This window comes from Typopeltis vanoorti, chromosome 13, assembly GCF_054136105.1.
Source record: "Typopeltis vanoorti isolate ZY-2024b chromosome 13, IOZ_Tvanoo_1.0, whole genome shotgun sequence".
Lineage (NCBI taxonomy): Eukaryota > Metazoa > Arthropoda > Arachnida > Uropygi > Thelyphonidae > Typopeltis > Typopeltis vanoorti.
Genome location: NC_143561.1, coordinates 60,390,679 through 60,414,102, shown reverse-complemented (window position 1 = coordinate 60,414,102; position 23,424 = coordinate 60,390,679). Strand labels below are relative to the sequence as shown.

The window sequence follows — 23,424 nt, the reverse complement described above, 5'->3', positions numbered from 1 at the left end:
AAATCATGAGAAGAAGTGAAGAAGCATGATCGATGTTTTTGCAGTTGTATTAAAAAGGGATATTTCGCAGTTCTAGCTATTGTTTTAATAAGCCCACCAGGTCACTGGAGAAATATATCTGAGCCGAATTACTCTCCTCTGGAGAGCATCGATAATTTTTTATGGACGCTTAAGTTTACCTCCCCAGAATTGTTGTTAATGGTATTCTAAGTATCGATATGGAATCTGTATAGAGTTAGCAACAAGGTGAATGATAAATAGCATCTTGATTCGAAAATAATGCCTAGCTTTTAGAAGCTGAGGACTGTTGATGGAGAGATTCATGTCAGGGGAAAATTGAGGTAAATAACAATACAAGGAGTGAGATCTTATCCTAGCAAGTGATTTGTGTATTACTGAGGCAAAGTGAACTGAGATCCATTTTAACAGAAAAGACAAGACTGCAATTTGGTCGCATTGAGGATGACCTCGTTATCCTCACCTCTTCGAAAGTTGGTATGAAGACCATTCTTTAAGCTATTAGTTGTAGAATATCTTGGTGGAGATTGAACTACCCCACTCAGTTTCTAAAAGCTAGAAACTGAGCGGGTAATTCAATGTTTATGAAGGTCACGTAAGAGAATAAAAGGCGATAGCTGTTGTTATTTATAATGTGTTCGGTAAAAGTCACCGGAAATAAAACCATCACTTAACAGTGCTGAACGCAATTATGTAGATTTAAATGATAAAAGGATATTAGCAAATAAATTAAATAATTATTTCGTAGCGGTAAATCAAATTCTTTTAAATTCTAGCCCTCCATTAAATTGTACTGATAAAAGAAATGAGAGTTCGATATATTTTTCCCTATTTGCAAGAATCATACCAAAAACGGTATAATGACATAGCTCTGAATTTGATAAAGAGCCGATGACCAGTTCTTTTTGGACTGATCTTGTGAAACTGTTGCTATTTTTCAAAACGAGTGTCCTAGTATGGTGAATTATTGCCCAAGCTTCTCAGATGAATTCTCCCGGTAACTATTTTTTATTATCTACAGCAGCAGGCAATTAAGGCAGAGCATGCTAAGAATCCCAAGGTAATCAGATCTCATCAGAACTCATGTTCTATTGGAAACTAGGCCTTGGAACTTTAAACTGTAGGATTCGCAACACTGTACAGAATTAGCAAATTATTAACAGCCACTAAATTGGGACATTCTTATTGTATATGAAATTAAAAATTATGTGCAAAGAAATCCTTAAAAAATAGAAACTTGTGCAGCTCAGCATATGTGACTTTTGCATCCTTTGCGCTAGGCTGCCCAAAAAAGTCTTAAGTTCTAATCTAGTCTCCGACTTGAGAAACTTCTTCTAAGCGTTTCTGCGATCGATTCCCGAGTTAGTCAGTCTCTGAAACGGGGAAGCAGGTTTTTTATTACGGAATTGTATTTTTCTTCCCGAAACTCAAAAAATAGACTATAGAATTCACATTATTTCAGACAGTAAACATCGTTTTAGGATTAGGGGCAAGAAGATAGTGGCACTTGTTAGCTTACCACTCTTCACCAGATGCCGTGTATAATTAGTGATAGTCATGGGACAGCTATTCCTGACTGGCTACCAGCAGAAATTTAACTTCCTCCTCTCTCCAAAAGTTAGACAGGGCTGAATCGGCCTTGACTACTCCCTATAAAGGAATAAAAGGCATTAGCTGATTTGATTTAATTTCATTTGAGATATTTCGTAATACAGCAAACAGAATAAAGAATGAATCAGTACAGTCGGATTGATGATTAACAAAAACTTATGAACAGTATGATAAAATTTGAAATCATATCTGTCAGAGATAAAGTATAGTTTACATATCAAAAAGACACATTCTCAAAGTCATCCAAGTCTATGCACCAACAGTAAGTCATACTGATAAAATAACTAAAGATTTCTATCGTGATATCTCTAAACAGCCAGATGAGAGGGAATATAATTCAGACATTTAAATTGATAACTGGCTGTTAAATGGGAATAATTTTTCATGGGATGGGAGAAGGAGATGGAAGATGTATAAGGAGGAGGTGAACAGGCATAAGGAGCAGATTTTTTGCATAGAGAATGGTTGGTGAGCAGAATATAATGCTCGATATTGTGGTGAATGCAGAAGACATGTTTGATGGGTTTTATGTGTAAGAGTATGTGCTTCCCATGAAACAATGGAGGTCTGTTTTTTTTTTTTTTTAATATCAGCTAACGCCTTTTATTCCAGTACAGGGAGTAGTAGAGGTCGTTTTAGCCCTATTTAGCTTTTGGAGACTGAAGAGAAAGTTCAGTCTCCACTGGTTGCCAGTCAGAGATAACTGGCTCACGACTATCACTAACTATACATGGATTCGGTGATGACAGGAGACTGAGAAGTGGCGCCATCTCTTGGTTCCTAATCCTAACACTATGTTTACTGTCTGAAAACAGTGCGTGTTCTACGGTCGCTTTGAGTTTACGGGACGAAAAACCCCCATACAAATGTCAGAGATTGACAAATTCTGAAACCAGTCAAAAAAAGGCTTGGTAAAAGTTCCTGTAGTTGGAGACTAGAGTGGAACTTATGACACTCTTTCTTTGGCGATTTAGCGCTGTGGAAGGCACATTCCACCTCCACTGAGGTACACAGGTGCTTTATGGTAATAATAATAATAATAATAATAATAATAATAATAATAATAATAATAATAATAAAATTGGCATTGACGTTTTATTTATTATTAAATAAAATATCTTACAAAGCATTTACATATATACACATATTCACATATTACATATATATATATATTACAGTGAATTTCATACAAATTTTTCCATTTTTTGTATTCTAAAATGCGTTAATAATAGTTACTATGGATGGTAATTTATAGTTGCTATTGGATAAGGTTACATTTTTAACAGCATTTATTATATAACAGTAAGTTATATATATTTTACAATTTTTGCTTTTTAATGTTTTTAACCTCTGTAACTACAGCACTTCAATGTAATAAATAATTATTTTTTTCCCTTTCTGTTATCTCAATTGAGATGTAATTTCTTGGCTTGCATCCGCGAAGATTTTCAGTGAGTTTATCTGAGGATGACACCAGTTAGATATATGTATTTTTTTTTTTTTTTTTTTTCATTTGACTGCTGTGTTGGAAGTAGGCTGACATTTGGGAGATCAAATGAATGGTCTGAAAGGTCTGATCAAAGTGAAATTGCTACGTTCTTGTGTTATTGCATCTGCCTTGGTGATTCACATTCATTTTTATTGTGGTTTTTCTTTTTGAACTAATTAGGAGACTGTTTTCACTGTGGCAGCCTTTCTATGCCTTCTGAGCATTTATTTTGTATCGGTTTTGAAGTTTGTGAACTCCTCAAGAATATCTTAGCATCTCTGATCCACAAACATTGGTAACTTTTTTCTGTTTTTGCTTTTTTTGCTTGGTACAACAGATTCTGGTTGAATGGTGTTAAATATTCGGATAAGAAGATTGGTGTGTTGTCTTGCAATGCGTTCAAATCCTTGGCAACTGTTTTTTCCTGTCTGCTGGCTTTTATGAGATTGTCTCTTGTGGACTTGCTTGTGAGACGATCCATGACTGGTGCAGGTCGTGGCAAGTCTTGTTTTTTGCTCTTCCTAGGAATCCGATTTACAATCTGAATGTCGTTAAGCTATAGGGGGATGTCAATTGCATGTCTTAATTTTAAAACTACGTCTCTGAGGTTTTCTGTAGGTGCAGTTTCAGGAAGACCATTTATGATAGGATCTTCTTTATGTTGCTGATTTAAATGTTCGTATTATAGTTTTAAAGAATGAAGTTCTTGAGGGAGTTCGGATGTTTCTTTCATCAAATTGTGTTGCCTGTCATTTAGTGCGTTAATGCTGATTTTGATATCTTTTACCGTTTGCAACACTTTTATCACTGCTAAATTATTATGTTTGCAACACTTTTATCACTGCTAAATTATTATGTTTGCAACACTTTTATCACTGCTAAATTATTATGTTTGACGAAATCTTCTTGTTCGCTAGATTTTTTTTGTTATTTGTTCGTTCTTTTTGTCGAAGAGTTCTTGCACAAGATCTACTAAACTGACTTTTACAGTATCTAGACCGTTTTCTATTAGTATATTTAAAGAGTTGAAATTATAGGACTCACCTGCATTTTGTTGTCTGTTCAGTTCCTCATCTGATTTTGCCTCCGGTATGATCGGCTGCATCGTAGGTGGCTGCCGTAGGTGAGTTTCTTTGTTCCTCCTGCAGATTACACACTTCCGTTCCTCGGGTGTTGCACTGGTTATAATAATAATAATAATAATAATAATAATAATAATAATAATAATAATAATAATAATAATAATAATAATTTTATTTTATTTATTATTTTTTTTTTAATTTTTATTTTAACATTTTTATTATTTCTCAGATAAATTACATACATTATAGGAACACAATTATGCATAACAAATACTTTCTCGTACATAAAGTTTTTTTAAATAATAATAATAACAATAACTGTTTACAACGCATATTATTATAATATTCATAATGATGATTATTACAGATGTTTCTTTGCAATTTTACACACTTTATATACAATATCAATTGATATAATCACTCTATATTGCATACTTTTGTTACAGTTATTACATACATTACTTACATTTGTTTACATATGATACTTATATTACATACATTGATTTACATGTGATACGTACATTACATGCATTTGGTTACATATGATACATCATGGATGAGAACTAATTTCTCTGGTTTCATCCTCGAAGCTTATCTGAGGATGACACCAGTTGGTTATTATTTATTGTTTTTTTTTTTTTCTGTGTTGGGAAGCTACGAAATCTATGATTGAGAAATTCGCCCACGCACGCACGCACGCACGCACGCACGCACGCACGCACACACACACACACACACACACACAATAACTTGGAATGTATTGATGCGTCGCTGAACTGGTAGCTTGAATGAATATATTGTGTTTCATTAAGTTGTATGGTATTTTGGGTGCGTGTTTCTTGTTCATAGTATGTCCTTATAGCTCTTTTCAGGCTATTTTAGTTTGTAAGGTTTCTATATTCAAAAGGTAATTTGTTTATCATGTCTGGGATGTAGAAGTTTCGCGTGGCCTTTCCGTAGTGATTATTGTATTTATATGTGATATAATTAGTTGTCTGAGGTCTTGTTATACAGTATATATTTCTGACTGTCCTGTAGTTTGCATCGAAATAATGTTTTAGCAAAGCTGCATAGTGACATGTTTTGCTGTCAGTATTTTGTGTTCTGACATTGCAATGTATATAAAGTCGTTATTTTCTCTTTGTTCCCAAAAGATCAGTTTTATCATTTTGTACTGTAGCGACATTAATCTATTTAATTTATAGGTAGTACAGAAAGCATACGTTGTTATAGCGTATCTCAGTATATTTTGGCATAGTGCTTTGTATATTAGTGTTTTTAGGTATGGGAACTATGTCTTTTAATCTGTAGAGTTTGCCACTTATAGTTCGGAGTTTGTTGTGTAGATGGTTTATGTGGCTATTCCAATTCATACCTATACATCGAAGTAAATTCCAAGGTATCGTATTGTTTCAACCTGAGTGATTGTAGTGGTTTTGCTGTTCTGTGTGTTGTTTATGTTGGAAAGTGGATGTGGATGTTGGATGGTTATATATTTGTTATCAACTGGTCGCGTCAGTGGATTTCTGAATATCATCAATTTTGTATTTTCTGAGTTTAGGTGTATGGATTTTTCGTGAGCCAGCCTATGATCAGATTTATGTCATGTTGCATATTTGTTTGGGCTATGCTTGCGTTACTGTGGATGGATATTATTGCTGTATCATCTGCGTATTGGAATATCTTACCTTTGAGTGGTAGCTGATTAACATCGTGCATGTAAATGTTGAATAGAGTTGGGGAGAGTACAGCTCCCTGTGGTACTCCACAGGTTACTGGTAGCTCTCTGCTTCGGTTTGATCCGATACGTGTGATATGCTTTCTATTTTGAAGGTAGTTTGTAAACCACCTGTGAAGAGGCCCGTCTATTCCAACATGCCTCAACTTTTCTAACAACGTTTGATGTGTGAGTGTATCGAATGCTTTAGTTAGATCAATAAAGACTACCATGGCAATTTTGTTTTTGTCTAAGGCGGTATTAATTACGCCTACGAAGTCTTCCAAGAGAGATGTTGTTCCCTTATTTTTCTAAAAACCATATTGTGTTTTGGGGATAATATGAAAGGTCTCTGTATATGCTGTGAGTTTCTTCAGTATGATCCGCTCCATAATTTGATTGATAATTGGTAATGTTGCTATGGATCTGTAATTGCTGATTAAATTTCTTTTTTCCATGTTTGTATATGGGTGTGATTATGCCGGTCTTTAGCATACTTGGTATCTGTCCTGTTTTAAATATTTCTGTGCAGTTCTTGGATGGCGTCTGCAAAGTATTGGTTAAATCATTTGCTAGTTGTTTGATAGGTTTTGCGTCTTTCATGGTTTCGGAGGCGGTGGTGTTGGGAACACAATCTAGCATCTTATTGATCAGATGCCAGGTTTATTTCATGTTGTTTTGTGCAGAGGTTATTTTGTCTCTGTAGTAGTTTCTTTTTGCATTTCTGATTTGTGTTGTAAGACGATTCCTTGTTATCTTATATTCAGTTTTCAAAGCTGTGTTATTTGGATATTGCTTTAATTCTTTCCATAAAGCGTCCTTTCTGTGTATTTGTTATAGGATTAAGTTTTGTGTTATCCAAGGATTTTGTGTTGTTTTTGAACGAATTCTGACTTTCTTTGTAGTTTTCTTATATATTTCCTCCAGTGTAAGTTTAATGTTGTTGTATAAGATATCTGCTGAATCTGATGCCAGGTGTTCCCAGTGTGTTTTTCTTATTTCGTGGTTGACTATTTCTTTGTGTATTATTGTTTTTTGTCGCTTTTCTTCTGTGAGACATTGCATTGATATTGTCTTGGTGTGCAGGTTTAGAGCGGTGAAGTAATGGTCTACTACTTTGCACTTTATAACTGATGCAGAGTAACAGTTTAGTGGTGCTCGGACGTTTATATGATCTAGACAGGAGGCAGTGATAGTATATCCGAATATTTCTTCTCTAGTACATGATGTTGTTTGTGGTGTTAGATTATACATGGATAGTGTGTCTAGGTATTGTACAGTGTAATAATAATAATAATAATAATAATAATAATAATAATAATAATAATAATAATAATAATAATAATAAAAATAATAATAATAATAATAATAATAATAATAATAATAATAATAATAATAATAATAATAATAATAATAATAATAATAATAATAATAAATCAAACATTTGCAAGTTATAGCCATTAAACTTGTCATGGGAGATTTTAATGCCAGAATTGGCACACAAGAGTCCAAGGAAAGCTCAATGGGAAATTTTGGATATCACACAAGAATGGATAGAAGAAGAAGAATACAATTTGCAGAAAAAGTTCCATATAGTGAACTATTTTTTAAAGAAAAAAGAATTTTCAATTTAAAAATTGAAAGCTTTATTCTCATTCATAAAGGATAAAGTAATTTTCACTGGTGCTTCTAAATAAAAAAACCCAGTGAAATTGAATTTATCCTCATAAAAAAAAACATTTATCCTCATAAAAAAACAGATTCTTCTGTTATCATTACATTGAACATTGAAGCAATGATCGTATAAAAGTCAAATAAACTGCCAAAAAGAAGGAAAAAGTGTTTAAATGTCTCACATACACAATATCAATATTACAAAATATTCCAAGCTTTCGAATTACATTGTATTTGAAGTGTTGATATGTCCAATTGTGCCTGTCTAATTCCTGTGTAAATGACGTTTTCATCCATAACGCTAGGCGCCCGAAAGAAAGACAACTATAAGATTCATTCTAGCCACTGATTAACGGATTAATTTGATGCTTTCTTGTTGACCTGCTCCAAAGTAATATAATCTTTGGCACAATTAATCGAGTTCTTTCCTTCTGGTAAGTCTGGTTCTGAATCCTGTAACTAAAGAAAATCAACTATAGAACTCACACTAATTCAGACAAAAATGTATAGTGTATGGTTAGACTACTAGTAGCAGCAGCTGTCTTTCCTCCTCTCCTCCCTGCGTTTCTGTTAAATTCACATAATAGTCTTGGACCAAAAATTCTCTGATTGGTCAAAGGTGTAGGCCAACTTCTTACTAGTCTTAGAGCTAAATTGCACTGTCTACTCCCTTTAGAGCATAAAACGCATTAGAAGATTTCTCAAATTTCTTTTTCACAATAACTGGAGAGTTTTTATTCGAGAAATGATTCAAAATGAGGTTTGAAAACATATTATTCAAGAAAGATTTCTTGCATCTTGGATCACTAATAAAACTCAAAGAAATGAAGACATATTCAGAGTAAAAATAAAATTTCATTTGACACTATGTAGGAATCATGCTCATTTAAAAACCAACGTATCTGAAAGTTACTATATATGCATATCTGTCAATATTTGTCATGAGTTGCAGTCATGATTTTAAAGCATGGTCACGAAAGACAATGACAAAATATTCTAATTTCTTCCCCCCATCAAGGGAGTAGAATGAATTTATTTAGTAATTAGCATTTTGAAAATAGTTTGGAAGCTGGTTTTTAGATTTCCAAGGAAAAGTACTCATTCGTGTGTTTCCAGTTTTCCTCGAACTCGAGAATCGACAGAAGAAATGCCTAGAAAAAATAACTCTAATCGAACATGAGTAGTCTTTCTTTTGGTGGTCTAGTTTTATGGAATACGAATTGTTCTAACAAGGGTGTACATACCTTATTGTAAATTTATTAATTTCATGGTGATTTCACCAAGCAGTCATCGCAGTGAAAGAAGGTCGTACATCTTCTTAAGTTGGTTTTGCTGGCTGTTTGTTCCTCAAACTATGGTGTTCATTGAATATTTCCAAACAGTGTATTATCACTGACCATAAATTCCATTCATAGTCTCGGTAATCAGCACACAACATTTCTCTTATTTATTTGTCAGCATCAAACGATTATCTTTCTTAACTAATAATACAATGATGATATAATATTGATCCCTTTACTATTCTCCAGTTTGGAGAAGATAATCTACTAGTCTTCAGTGTTACCGAAGCACAATCCTGTCTTAATACTACAAGAATGATTACAACCCATGTTTTCTTACTTTTAAAAATATTTAGATTTTTATTAATGACATCATTTCTCTTCTTGTGCTGAAGTTATAACTTTTCTTTTCTTAGGAGAAATACAGTATACACGCCTATCATAATCATATTTATGTCAGCTTGAACAGCCGAATAGACAATAAACAAATAGCTGATTTGCAACAAAGATGTGTTAGAATCTCCATGTTGGCCTATATATGTTCGCGAATAATTTAGGTGGTAGATGAATATTTATCACCCAATGAGACCACCCTAGCCTGTGTAGCTCAGTGAATGTGGCGTTTGCATACCACGGCGCTTGGCCGCATGAAGGAAGACTTGGTTTCGAGTCTAGTCGCCGACTAGAGGAAATTTTTCTAAGCCTTTTTTCGACCGGTTCCCGAGTTAGTTGATCTCTGGCACGGGCAAGCGGGTTTTTCCTCCAGGAAACTCGGGTTTTCATCCTGTAAACTCAAGAAAATCGACCGTAGAACCCACATTATTTTCAGGCATTAAATATATTGTGTTAGAGTTAGGGATCACGAGATGGCGGCACATTTGAGCCGTCTCTCTTCACTGTGTACCGCTTAATTAGTGATAGCCTTGGGCCATCTATCTCTGATTGATACCAGTGGAGATTAAACTGCCCACTCGGTCTCCAAAAGTTAGATAGGACTAAATGACCTCGCCTACTCCCCGTATACGGGAATAAAAAGGCGTTAGCTGATTTTTTTTATGAGACCACCCTGCTTATACAAGTTTGAAGGCGGCTTGAAAACGAACCATGTTTGATTTCTAGAGCTAGAACTTCCTTATTATCTACTATAAACCAGATCCACGGTTCAAATACTAATGCACTACTCTAGTCTATTATAAGTTTACTACGTGGATGTAATTTGCATAAAAAAGAAAATAATCCACGTTTTCTTCAGTCTCCAAAATATTGATATCCCTTCCATGATGACATTGCTTTTTACCAGAATGCCTACCGCGATTTCTCTAAACATATAAAATCACTTCCAGTTGCTGTCGGTATCTATATTGAGTTTAATTGTGCTTCAGGTTCAATATCAGACTTAATTCAATCTACCTCGGTTCTTTGCAACAGATTTCCTCATTTTTTACAAATACTATGACTACTAGCTGTTCCCAAAACAGATTAGATTCCTTCTTTCGTTCACCCTAATTTCTCGCCACACACACACACACACACACACACACATATATATATATATATATATACACATTTAAAAATTATGACGAAGGAATGGAAACACGGCATGGAAGTAATTTGCTCATATAGTCTCACATCACTTTTATCTATCTATGGAAGCTGAGGTTCGTTCCTATCTTCTGGCAATAACGAAAGTTGGCGGCTATTCTTCAAATGATTCTCAAAAATTAGAATTTAAGAGTATCTATTTACTTTGGTCAGTAAAGGGGCATAGTAGATTTTTTTTTAAATGTTCTATTTGAAATAATGTTTTCTTCCTCTCAAATGAAGTTTTCCTAAAATTCCAAATCATCATCTCATCTGATTATTTTCCATTTCTTTCTTTCCTTTTTTTTTTTTTTTTTTGTTGTTGTCTTTTAGGAGAAGCAGCAATGGTCCATGCTTGTTTAGCTTTTGGTTCCGTAATGGTAGACTGTCAGAAGAAACATCATTTTACATTCGATATTTGCAGAGGCCTTTTAGTAAATAAGCCTAGAAAACGTTTCTATATTCGACAATTACAGGGACTAAAGTAGGTTTTCCCTGATGGAAACCGTGCTTGTTAAACAATTAAGAAAAAAAAATGGCTGTATTATTTCCACTATTTCAGACAAATGTACAACGTTAGGACAAGGAGATGTCAAATGATATACCAAAGGACTTTATTGGTGTCTAAGATCTTTGTTTTTGGAATAATGAAAGACAAAAGGAGATGATTTGCCTTGGTCATCTATGCAGGAGTTGAATTCACCTCTTGGATAGATGACCATTTGGATGCGTGGATGCATGCGGAGAGAGCGAGAGGAAGAGAGATAAGGAAAACATAAGTGAATAAACTCTACATCCTGTGGCCATTGCAAGAAACCAGAAGGCACGGCTGCTATTTGGATAGGAGTAAAATTTCCTACTGTTGACCTGACCAAAATGAGATCTGAACTTGCTTCTGATTGCTTTGTATTTATTGTTTGTTCAATGTTAGCTGCGTATGGAGCTGAAGTTCTTGGTGCAAAACTCTTCTGGTATGCTAACTTACTTAATGAACTTCTTGGAACATCTACTGTTAAACATCTACTGGAAATGGTTTAGCAGTAGAGAGTTGAAAAAGTTGAAATTATTTTTGATGGAAGTAGGAATGATGTCTTTCATGTCTGTAAATAATATTCTACTCTGCTAAAATATAATCTACAAGAAAATTATTTTAATAACTTATACATTTGTGTTATATTCTTTGTTTTCCGTTGAAGAACTAAATTTTATCTCACAAACTTGGGATTCTTAACACGTTCATTGACAATCACGCGTTATCGCGTTGACGTCGCTAACTAAATAAAAAAATAAAAAAAATTTGGCCACCACACGAAATTCCAATTTTCAGCTTGGCAATGAAAGTGTTAAGGAGCACTTTACAACCAAGTCACTATTTAGATCACTAGCTTCTGGATTCTTTGACACTTCCATATAAACAAAAAACCCAGGTAACTGATCCGTTTGCACAATAGTCCAGATGTAGCTGTATGAAATCTAGAGAAAGATAATCAAAACCTTATTATTACTCTATCAAAGTTATCCTTTTAGCCATTTTGGAGTATGTCATCTGAACTGCATACCGCTAGCCTCGTCAATTTCTTGCAGTCGGTTCCATTAATAATATCCCCACCTTGAAATGTTTTATCTCCACTGGATGAAGAAACGCAGATGTATGCGGATGAGGTATTAGAGCTTTTGCACAAACTGAATAAGAATTCAGCAATAGGGACTGATGGAATATCAGCACGTGTGCTAAAAGAGTGTTCAGGTGAACTGGCTGTTCCTTTGACCAGGTTGTTTAATATGAGTTTCAGAACAGGGAATATTCCACATGGAACCTCCATTGTATAAGGCTGGAGCAAAGAACGAAGTATCCAACTATGACAAATTAGAGTCTCAGGAGTGGTGGTGAAGATTTTAGAAAATTTTAATAGTGCTCGCAAACAGAAATGGGTTGACAGTGAATCTCTACTTTGCAATGAGCAACATGGGTTTAATAAGGGAAGGTCATGTTTAAGCATCTTGCTCAAATTCTGTAAAAATGTTACCATTGAACTCGACAAGGGGAACGAATACACCATGATAATTTTGGATTTTGCTAAGCCTTTTGACAGAATACAGCATAGTAGACTGTTGCATAAATTGGAGAATATTGTTTTTGATTATAGACTATTAGCCTGGATAAGAGAATGGCTGACTGACAGATATGAAAAGTGGTATGTGGGGGGGGATGCGAGTCTGCAAAATTTAAGGTAACCAGTGGGGTGTACCACAAGGATCAGTGCTTGATCCACCGCTATTCAATCTATACATTAACGATATTGGGAAGGATTTGACAAGCGAAATACAACTATTTGGTGATGATGGAAAGATTATGTAGGGTAATCAGGAATGCCTAATATGCAGTACCTGCAGAATGATTTGAACAGGCTGGAATTGTGAGCATGGAGATATCGATGTCAATAAATGTAAAGTCATTCACTTCGGCGTGATTAGATATCCAATATCGTATTATATTGGTGGGATTATGCTTGAAGAAACTGATGAGGATAGTAATTTTGGAGTGCTAGTAGGTAGGAAGTTGAAGTTGAGGATATATGTAGCAAAGATTGCAAATACAACTCAAATGATAATTGCAATGCTGAAAGAAACGTTCACATTTAAAGATAAGGATGTCCTTTTGCCTCTTTAAAATGCCTTGATAAGACCTCACTTTGACTATTGTGCACAGGCCTCGTCTCCGTTGTGATTTGTAATTCTGATATATTGGAGATCTGTATATTGGAGATAATGCAAAGGAGAGTGTTAAACATGACATCAGGATTAAGGAATACTGATTATGAAGACAGATTGAGAATTTGTAGAGTGCAGACACTAGCAAACAGGAGAAAGAGGCGGAGATATGATTGAGACTTACAAACTTCTGAAAGGATCATACAGGATTTCAATTGATGGTATTTTTCAATTTATGGAGGGTGGGAAAAGGACAAGAGGGACATCCTTGGAAGCTGAGATTGAATGAATGCCGCTAAGAAGGGAGTGAGGGCTAGATTTTTCTCTCATAGGGTGGTCCGTGATTGGAATGAATCGGCATTGGATGTTATGAGTGTAAGCAGTGTGAATGAATTCAAGAATAAGTATGATAACTGGTGAGTGTGATATATAGTCTCACTCGATGCGTCTGACTCTCTGGAGGTATCTCTTAATAATAATAATAATAATAATAATAATAAATTAAAATTTCCCATCTGTTGTATATGGATGACTTGAAGTTAAATGGAAAATCGGCACAGCAAATAGACTCTTTAAGGAACACACTTCCTATTTTTAGTCAGGACATAAAATGGAATTTGGCTTAGATAAATGCGCCTTTTTATCGACAAATTAATGAAACTAGCAATTTTGATCAAGAGAAATATATAAAAGCAATTTCAGTTAACGAACACTATAAATTATTATTATGTGAGACCTCTAAGGAGTCCAAAGCGTCATCGAGGGAGAGTGTACCAACAGCATCGAACTATTGGTCCCTTTCCAACTACTAACCGCACTCAAACTTGCTTAACTTTTTGCGTGAGGCATTAGTAGCAGAGGCTCTACCAATCGACCAACCTTTGCTCGCTAATACCCGGGAATATTAGAACCAGTGATATTCATCACTCAAATGTTAAACAACAAGCAGCAACAGAATACCCTAAAAGTGTTAGAAATATTCTGAAAACAAAACTAAATGGTTTAAACACAAATAGACCAATGACTTCTTGGGCTACACCAGTGATCCCATACACAGTTGGCATCAGGGTCGCGCCAACCCGAGAGTGCAAAGGGTGTACGCACCCGGACGACAACATTGATAGGGCTGAAAGAAACAAATATCAAATATTTATTTTATGTAGCTAATATCTAATTTGGATTATACAATGCAGTATAATCATTAATAGTAATAATATTCATTTCTTGGTATATCCTACATCGTAAAATTTAACTGAGATAATATTAATGGGGGGGATAAAAATTTGCACCCGGGAGACAAATACCCTTGGCGCGTTCCTGGTTGGCATCATAGATTGGACAAAAGAAGACCTGTACAAATTAGATAGCAAAACTAGAAAATTAATGACTATGCATCATGCATTACATTTACGAAGTTGACCGGTTGTACCTACCAAGGAGAATGGGTGACGCAGTCTGCTGCAAGTGAGACAGAATGTGAAAGAAGAAGAAATTAGTTTAGAAAGTTACATCGACAATAGTTCTGAGCAAATGCTTCAAGCAATTATATAAGAGGGCCTTCTAAAACAGACAGGAAATAAATCCGATTACTAAAAGTAACAGCAAAAAACCGACATGTGCACTGGAAAAATAAACCCTTGCATGGCCAATTTCTTCGAAATACTGAGGAAAAAAAAAACTTGACGTGAACAAGACGTGCAATGGCTACAATATGGATATATTAAAAACGAAACAGACTGATTTATTTTTGAAGCTCAAGACTAGGCACTACAAACTGATACAACCAAATCAAAAATTCTGAACATCAATAATAACAGGAAATGCAGATTATGAGATCAGAACGATGAGGTTACAGAACATCTAATCAGTGCCTGGAGCATGATAGCTCAAACTGATTATAAATACCGCCATGATCAAGTGGCCAAAATAATTCATTGGCATGTATGCAACATATATGGCTTTCCTACTTCTAATAACTGGTGGCAACATAAAACAGAGATAGTATTGGAAAACTAAACAACAAAAATTGGGACTTTAGAATACAAACTGATCGGCATTTGAAACACAATAGACCTGACATCACCAATATCGAACATCGACAGGTTTGGATTATGATGTCGCAGTACCCAGTGATAACAACGTTAACAACAAAGAACTGGAAAAAAACGACTAAATATCGAGATTTGGCAATCGAAGTTGGCTGGGTGTGGTTTAATTGCGGTGCAATTTCAAAGCTGTCTAACTATTTAAAGCAATTAAAGATCAACGAAGTGACTTCATATGATCTACAGAAGTCCATATTTTACGACGCTACCTGACAGACTACTCTTAGATTCTTGGGAATCTGAATTGCTCTGTCACCAGTCAAATTGTTGTTTAAATGATATTTTGTTTTGACTGTGTATCAATTATGTGAATAAAGTAATAATAATAATAATAATAATAATAATACAAGCTAAGTAAATTAAAACTTAAGAAAAAAGAAGTAATATGGCATGGTGATTAAATCTTAAAATTTGTGCTTGCCGAGGGAGTCACTACTTCTAGGTTATTTCCCGGGGAGTCACTATTTCCCGTGGCGAAAATTAAAGATGTGACAAACGTAATCAAAAAACAGAAAAGAACGTAAAAGAGATGGAATTTTTGATAGGAACTAATAATTTAAGTAGCGACAAATATATTGTTAGAAAAGATATGAAAGGTCTTTTGGAAGAAGCGAGAAAGAAATGTGAGAGTGTAAGTATTGTAGGTTTGCTACCCAGATAGGACAGTATCGAAATAAAACGTAAGGCAATGATAGATATGATTCCATGATTATATGCGAGTTTTTAGATGTGTAGGGTGCATTTAATGGCAGAGAAGACTGGTATAAGTGGGACAGCCTGCACTTGAATTCATTTAGCATCAGGAGCCTGGAAAAATTACTTCTTGGTATGAGACCTAAATGCAGAGAGTCAGCAAAATTAGACCATCAAGAAAGGAACGGGAACAATGTGTGTGAGAGTCCAGCTATGGTATTTGGACATGATAAAGATATGAATGGCTTTGAACATCGTTATGTATCTGGCAAAAGGGTGGAAAAACATGAGTTGGGTTCGAACCTTTTGAGTATGTCTTGAGAGGGAAAAGAGAAAGTTCTACAATAAGGCCAAATAATTTGCATACCTAATTATAAGAATAGGTCAGGTGGTAATTTGTTTTGTCTGTACACTGATGTCAGAAGCAACAGAAAAGTAGTAGTTTAGTTCGTTGATTTATTGAATACGATTTGGCCTAAGATTGTTGGCATTAGTGAAACCTAGCTATCAGAATCAGATATGATAACTGGAATCGAGTGTAATGGGTATACTATTCTTAGGAATGACAGAAGAGATAGGAGTGGAGGGGGCGGATTACTACTAATGATATCAGATGATTTAAGTCCAGTTAGGGTAGAAACGCAAGAAAGCAATATTAGTAACAATGTCCCATGTAGCGGTGAGTTTGAGGCTATCTGGTGTGAAGTGGAGTCCAACAGAGTGAAATATTTACCACGAGTTGCCTCAGTCCTGAAGATACTTTAGGCTCAAACTTTGTTTGGTTACACTTGGATAAAGGATTAAACTAAATTTATTAGATAGAGAAAGAGAAGAACATTGGGGTAATCACTAGCAGCTAGCTATATAGTATCTATATATATCGTATCTATATACGAGCCTGTGTAGCTCAGTAGACGTGGCGTTTGCATACCACGGCGCTTGGCCGCATGAAGGAAGACTTGGTTTCGAGTCTAGTCGCCGACTAGAGGAAATTTTTCTAAGCCTTTTTTCGACCGGTTCCCGAGTTAGTCGATCTCTGGCACGGGCAAGCGAGTTTTTTCTCCCGGAAACTCGGGTTTTTCGTCTCGTAAACTCAAGAAAATCGACCGTAGAACCCACATTATTTTCAGGCATTAAATATATATTGTGTTAGGGTTAGGGATCACGAGATGGCGGCACATTTGAGCCGTCTCTCTTCACTGTGTACCGCTTAATTAGTGATAGCCTTGGGCCATCTATCTCTGATTGGTACCAGTGGAGATTGAACTGCCCACTCGGTCTCCAAAAGTTAGATAGGGCTAAAAGTATAAAAAAAAATATATATATATATATATATATAGTATTAATAATAATTATATTGCTGGCCTGGTTGGCCGAGTGGTTAGCGTATTCGCTCTCCAGCCAAGAGGTTGCGGGTTCGAATTCCGAGTAGACATGGAGGTTTGTGATTGTATTCTCCCAATATGGACCGGGTCATAATGGGAGTAGTAGACCCTCACCCTTCCGCAATGGGAGAGGCCTTCACCCTGCAGTGGGTAGACAAATAGACTGTTAACTTAATAATTATATTATTAACTATTTACTACTGCCTTCTTCATTTTTGTATCCGCAAACATTTGGCCATTCTCCTCAAATCATTATATATACAATTTATTCATTCGCATATTAAATAGGAAAGTCCAAGCACAGAACCCTGTGTGGTACATCACTAGTCGCCTATTTTCACTTGAGCTCTCTTCCGCCATGTGACTCTTTAATGTCTATGCATCAATTACTCTTCCATATATACTCCTACTACCAATTACTCTTCCAATAACCATCATAATTCGTAAATTAGCATGGTTTATTCTAATTATTTGTAAATAACCACTTTTAGTTGAATAATTTGTTTAATTTGATGATAAATAAATGCCTGCGTTTTGGATCTGAAATGGGCTCCAACTGCATTTATAAAACTCGTTATTAACACTGTTTTCACAATCAAATTACTGAAATCTAGGACTTGGACTCCTATGAAAGTTTTGCAGTGGACTTTAGACATCCTATCTAGAGATGTTATCTTCCGTCTTGGGATACTAAATAGTGTGTATTCAAAAGCTCAAGCCTTCTTCGAACGAAATCGCACGAAAAAATTACGCGCTTTTAAAAATCTGATGGCAGGTCACGGGGAAATTGGTAAGTTAACATTTAAAATTTTCTTACCTTCTCATTTTCTGCTTTCTCCGTTTTTATTTATTTATTTATTATTATTGATTTTTTTAAAAATGAGTTACTTCTCCGTAGTTTAAAGTTTCCCACCTGTTACATTTATCAGGGAAATTTACGAACCCAGTATGTGACCCAGAACTGTTTATTGCTTTATTAACGAATAAAGCAACAACAAAAAGAGAGAAATAAATGCATCTCCAAATAATAAACAAATAAAATAAGACCAAATAATAAATTAAATAAGAAGATAGAGATATACCCTTACGAAACGAAATGTATCAATTGCAAAGTTAGAGACAAGAGCCTCGTGAATATTGTAAATAGTGTTCGGAGTTTTCCATTAAAAAAAAAATACTCAGCGCGTTTTTTTCTCTTTATGATGCACTATTTTGTGGCAGTTTCATGTAATGATAACAATCCATTATTATTGTTGTTGTTAACGGGTATTTCCATGGAGTCCATCAATTATCAATATGATAATAGATGCTATCATTGCAGGATATTTTTCGGGATTATAATTCTCCTTTATACAGATACATTTTTATCTACATAACGTGAACTAACTTAAAATATGCATCTCATAAAATTAAATGGCGATGGTAAACCGACCTTTTCACGTAACAAGCCCATATTGATTTTTGAAGGTGTGCAGTAAGTCTCAAGTGACAAAGAATTTTCTGTGTTCTGCCGTAGACGTGTTTGTGAATGCATTGGGAGTCATGTTTGTAAAAACTGGTTGCCTGATCCTGATTAAATGCAGTTAGCTGAAACGTATTATCATTTATGGAGTCAAATGACTCCTTGCAGGGCCATAATACTGGCGAGAAAAAAAGGTATACAGTATCATGAGGAAAATGTTCTAAACGCAGGTGCACACCAAACATACTTGCTCATTTTTACTACTTTTTTTTTTGGTACTTGTTTATTATTTTTTTTTATTTTTTTGACACCAAACATACTTGCCCATTTTTACTACTTTTTTTTGGTACTTGTTTGTTTATTTATTTATTTATTATTTATTTATTTTTTGATATATAAAAGGTAATTTAGTGCACAGTCTTCTCCTTTTATTCCTTCCTCAAGTTTTCAGGACTAATTTTTGGTTACTAACTATCTTATGTTAAAAATTCTATATTTATCCTATAGAATAAATATAAATTTATATTTATTCTATATTTGTTGTGTTTTCATGTTATTAGGTGTTGTGGTCTGTTCTAGTCTCTCATCCCTTGAAAGATCTTTCTCTATTTCTTTTTCTATGTGGTTGGTTGATTTATTAATTTATTTTTGTGGTCTTTTTGATGACGTTCCATAAATATTTTCTGTCTTTATTTCTGTAATTATCCACCCAAGCTGTAGAGTGGATATGGAGACATCAGTGGGACAGTTGAGTGTAAGAATGTGTTATAATATGCCTAAGTTATTACCACTGGTAACAAACCAGAATGTGATAGTTAGTATAAAGCATGAGGATAGCAGGGGGCCTAAGGGGCTTTTGCACTTTACGTACACTAATGCCAGGAGTATTCATACACTAATGCCAGGAGTATTCGGAACAAGCAGCAGGAATTTTTGGCATTGGTTAGTTCATTTCATCCTGGACATTGGCATTATTGAGACATGGCTAACAGATGATGTAGTTAGTGGGATAGAATGTGAAGAGTATAAATGTTCAGAGAGGATAGAGAGAAAAGAATGGAGGGAAGAGTATTATTGACAATAGCTGATGAACAAAAGTAGAGGCTCAATTGCAGGACGGTGAAAATAGCACATTTGAGGCTATGAGATTGAGGCCAGCAGAACAAAATATACAGTTGGATGCTGCTATAGACCAGGAGATGGAATAGATGATATATGCATTAGCAAATAGACTCAATGAGTGCGGGACAGGTAATTATTATGGGGAATTTAAACAGTGGGAACATAGATTGGAAGGAGGAGAGGACACATGAGAGAAAAGAAATGAAATTTATGGAGTTACTAAGGGATAATTACCTGAGACAGCATGTGATCGAATATGCTAGGGTTTCAGAGTGCTCGATCTAGTAATTGCATCTGAGAATTTGTCTATAATGAATATGATCACGTTGCCACCAATTGGTGAGAGTGATCATATGGTCTTGACCTGGGAGGTGGCTAAATGTGTGGAATTTTCAGTTAAGACAGGGTATATGTGGAACTACAGGACTGCTAAGTATTACAAGCTTAGGAGGTTGCTTCGATCAGTGCCATGGCATGTAAAACTGCAAGGGCTGGATGTTGATAGTGCATGGGAAGTGGTCAAGGAGTGTTTGAGTGAGGTAATACCTAGAGTCAGGAAAGTAAATCAAGTGGGAGTTAAATGGATAAATATCATCATTAAGCTGGAGCTGCAAAAAAAAAAAAAAAGAAAAAAAGAAACAATTCTGGAGGGAATTTAAGGAGAAAGGTGACCAGCAGGCACATGAACAATATAAGGCACAGGCCAGAAGGGTAACTAGGTGTGATAAGAAAGGCAAAAGCAGAGTATGAAAGGAAGTTAGCAATGCAGGCTGAAGATATTTTGATATGCTGCAAGTAAAAGAAAGAATGTATATTTTCAGAAACGAAATTGAGAGAATGAATGAAACTAGAAATGGCGTGACCCAGAAATCAAAAGTGAAAAAAATTGAAAGAATGAATGATAGCGAAAGTTCGATGCATGTTGGACTGAAAGTACAGAAACAAAGAAAGATGAATGAGTACGAAAATGGGAAGAATGATAGCGAAAGTTGGATGCATGTTGGACCAAAAGTACGGAAACAAAGAAGGATGAATGAGAGTGAAAGTGAGAAGAGGGGGGTTGAGAGTTAGAAAGATTGAATGATAGAGAGCATGTGTCATGAAATTCAGAAGTTGAATTGGATTCGATAAGGCAAGAAATGAAATGGATGCGGAATGAAATTAAGAAAATTCGGGTAAAAACTATTAAAATAAATGATGATGGCATGAAAGAGTTAACGAAAGATGAGCGAGTGGCGTTGTATGGTGACTCCATTATTAAAGGTGTGCTGGAGAATAGAATGCACAAGGTATGTTTTCCAGGCGCTAAAATGAGTAGAGTGATTGAGGCATTGGATATGAGATAGGATCGAGCAAAAGAGTTAATAGGTACGAATGATTTGAGAGAGTATAAGGATAAAAGAGAATAGTGTGACAGGAAGGGTAGTTAGCGTGTTGCCTAGGTATGACTGTGGTGAAATGAGGTGAAATGAAAAGATTATGAATGATATGCTGGCTGAAATGTGTGAGTTCTTCAAACTCATTCCACACATTAACAAACGGGAATACCGTTTGTTAATGTGTGGAATGAGTTTGAAGAACGAAGTGAGCTGTATGGGAGCGATGGACTGCATTTGAGTGGTTATGGTGCGAGTCGCATTGAGAGACTGCTACTGGAAGGTAGAGAAGTGAATAGAGAGAATGAATCAGATCAAATGGGAAGTGATGTGGGAGAGTAAGACAGGAGAGATTGAAGAGGTGGTTATGAATGAGAAGTGAGTGGTATGAGTATAGAAAATGAGAGAATGGGTGTGCAAGAGGAGCAGGGAAACGGGGAGGCTCAGGGTGGGCAGGGGTACACAGCATGAGAAAGATGGATGCTCCAAAAGGAGGTGAGCATGTGTAGGCAGGAAAGGAATGGGATGACCAGGGATCAAGAGGAAACGGTTGGGATTGAAAAGGGTTTTAAAATGAAGAAGCAGAAAGGGAAATGGCCCCATTCGAGCATGGAGAGATCACATCAAGTGAGTGGTATCAGTGGAACTAGCTGTAGATTCAGAAATGAGCTGTTGTGTTTGTATACAAATGCTAGAAGTATAAGAAACAAGGCAGATGAAATGGTTGCACTAATTGCGTCTGTTCACCCAAAGATTGTTGGAATAAGTGAGACATGGTTGGAAGAGGATGACACCCTGACAGGAATAGAGATGGAAGGTATGATGTGTTTTGTGAGGACAGAAGGGGTAAAAAGGGAGGGGGAGTGCTATTGATGATAGAGAAAGAGTTATGTCCATATAAAGTAGAGATGCAAGAGGGAAATAGTGCCAGTGGTTTTGAGGCAGTATGGTGTGAGATAGAGGTGAATGGAATCGAATACTTGGTGGGATGTTGTTATAGACCAGGTAATGTGGATGGTGGTGATAATGAAATCTACAATCAAATTAGCCAAGTAAATAAGAAAAGAGTGATCATTATGGGTGATTTTAATTATGGCAATATAGACTGGAATGATGAGATAGCAACTGGAAATAAAGAAAATGAGTTTCTTGAGTTTTTGAGGGATAACGGACAGTATGTAACGGAGGGCACACGAGGATTGAGGGTCTTGGATTTGGTCACCTCATCAGAGGATGTAATTATCAATGAGGTGTCAAATCATCCACCAATTGGTGAGAGTGACCATGAGGTGATTACCTGGGTGGTTGCCAGCAGTGCGAGGACCTCTGTGAGAAAAGGGTATATGTGGAACTACAAGGGGGATGATTATGAAGAGCTCAGGAGACAGCTTGTGGGTGTAGCATGGAATGCGGAGTTAGCTGGAAAAGAGATCAAAGCAGCTTGGGGGATTTTCAAAAACTGTTTAGTAGATGCAATGTCTAAATGTATTCCAAGGTTGAGAAGGTTAAATAAAGTGGGTGTGAGATGGATGAATAAAGAGATTAAGCATGCGATACAAAGAAAAAGGGCATTGTGGAGGCAGCATAAGAGAAGTGGAAATAACCAATTCCATGAGGTCTATAAAGACCAAGCAAGGAGGGTGACTTGGTTGGTGAGGTATGAAAGAGAGGTATGAACAGCAGTTGGCTAATGAAGCCAAAAAGAATCCTAAGGAGTTCTTTCAGTATCTAGCCAGCAAAAGAAAGAATAATTATGGAAGGATGACATTGATTGGAGAAAATGGTATAAAGACAGCTGATGCAGAATGTGTAGTGGAGATACTTAATGAGGTGAGTATGAGGAGTTGAGTAAACTAGATGTTAATAAGGCTGTGGGACTTGATAATATATCACCACGTATTCTGAAAGAATGTGCCAGGGAGTTGACACCTGTCTTGACATATTTTTTTAATATGAGTCTTGCACTCGGTCCAAGTTCCTAAGGAGTGGAAGGAGGACAAGATTGTGCCACTTCATAAAGGAGGTGATTGAACTCAAGCATCGAACTATAAGCCTATCTGTGTGTCAGGTGTTGTGGTTAAGTTGTTGGAGAAGCTTGTGAGAACTAGGATCCAGAG

The 23,424-nt window shown here is 35.7% G+C and overlaps 1 protein-coding gene across 1 annotated transcript in view; it reads left to right on the top strand.

Annotated features, from left to right (window-relative positions):
• The first annotated feature begins 17,995 nt into the window (after positions 1-17,995).
• LOC150100206 (bifunctional purine biosynthesis protein ATIC) overlaps positions 17,996-23,424 on the top strand; it is a 307,282-nt gene continuing 301,853 nt past the window's right edge. Inside the window, exon 1 of the mRNA XM_090403041.1 lies at positions 17,996-18,137. Coding sequence (XP_090259167.1) covers positions 18,116-18,137 — 22 coding nt within the window. The 5' untranslated portion in view covers positions 17,996-18,115. The remainder of the gene's footprint in view (positions 18,138-23,424) is intronic.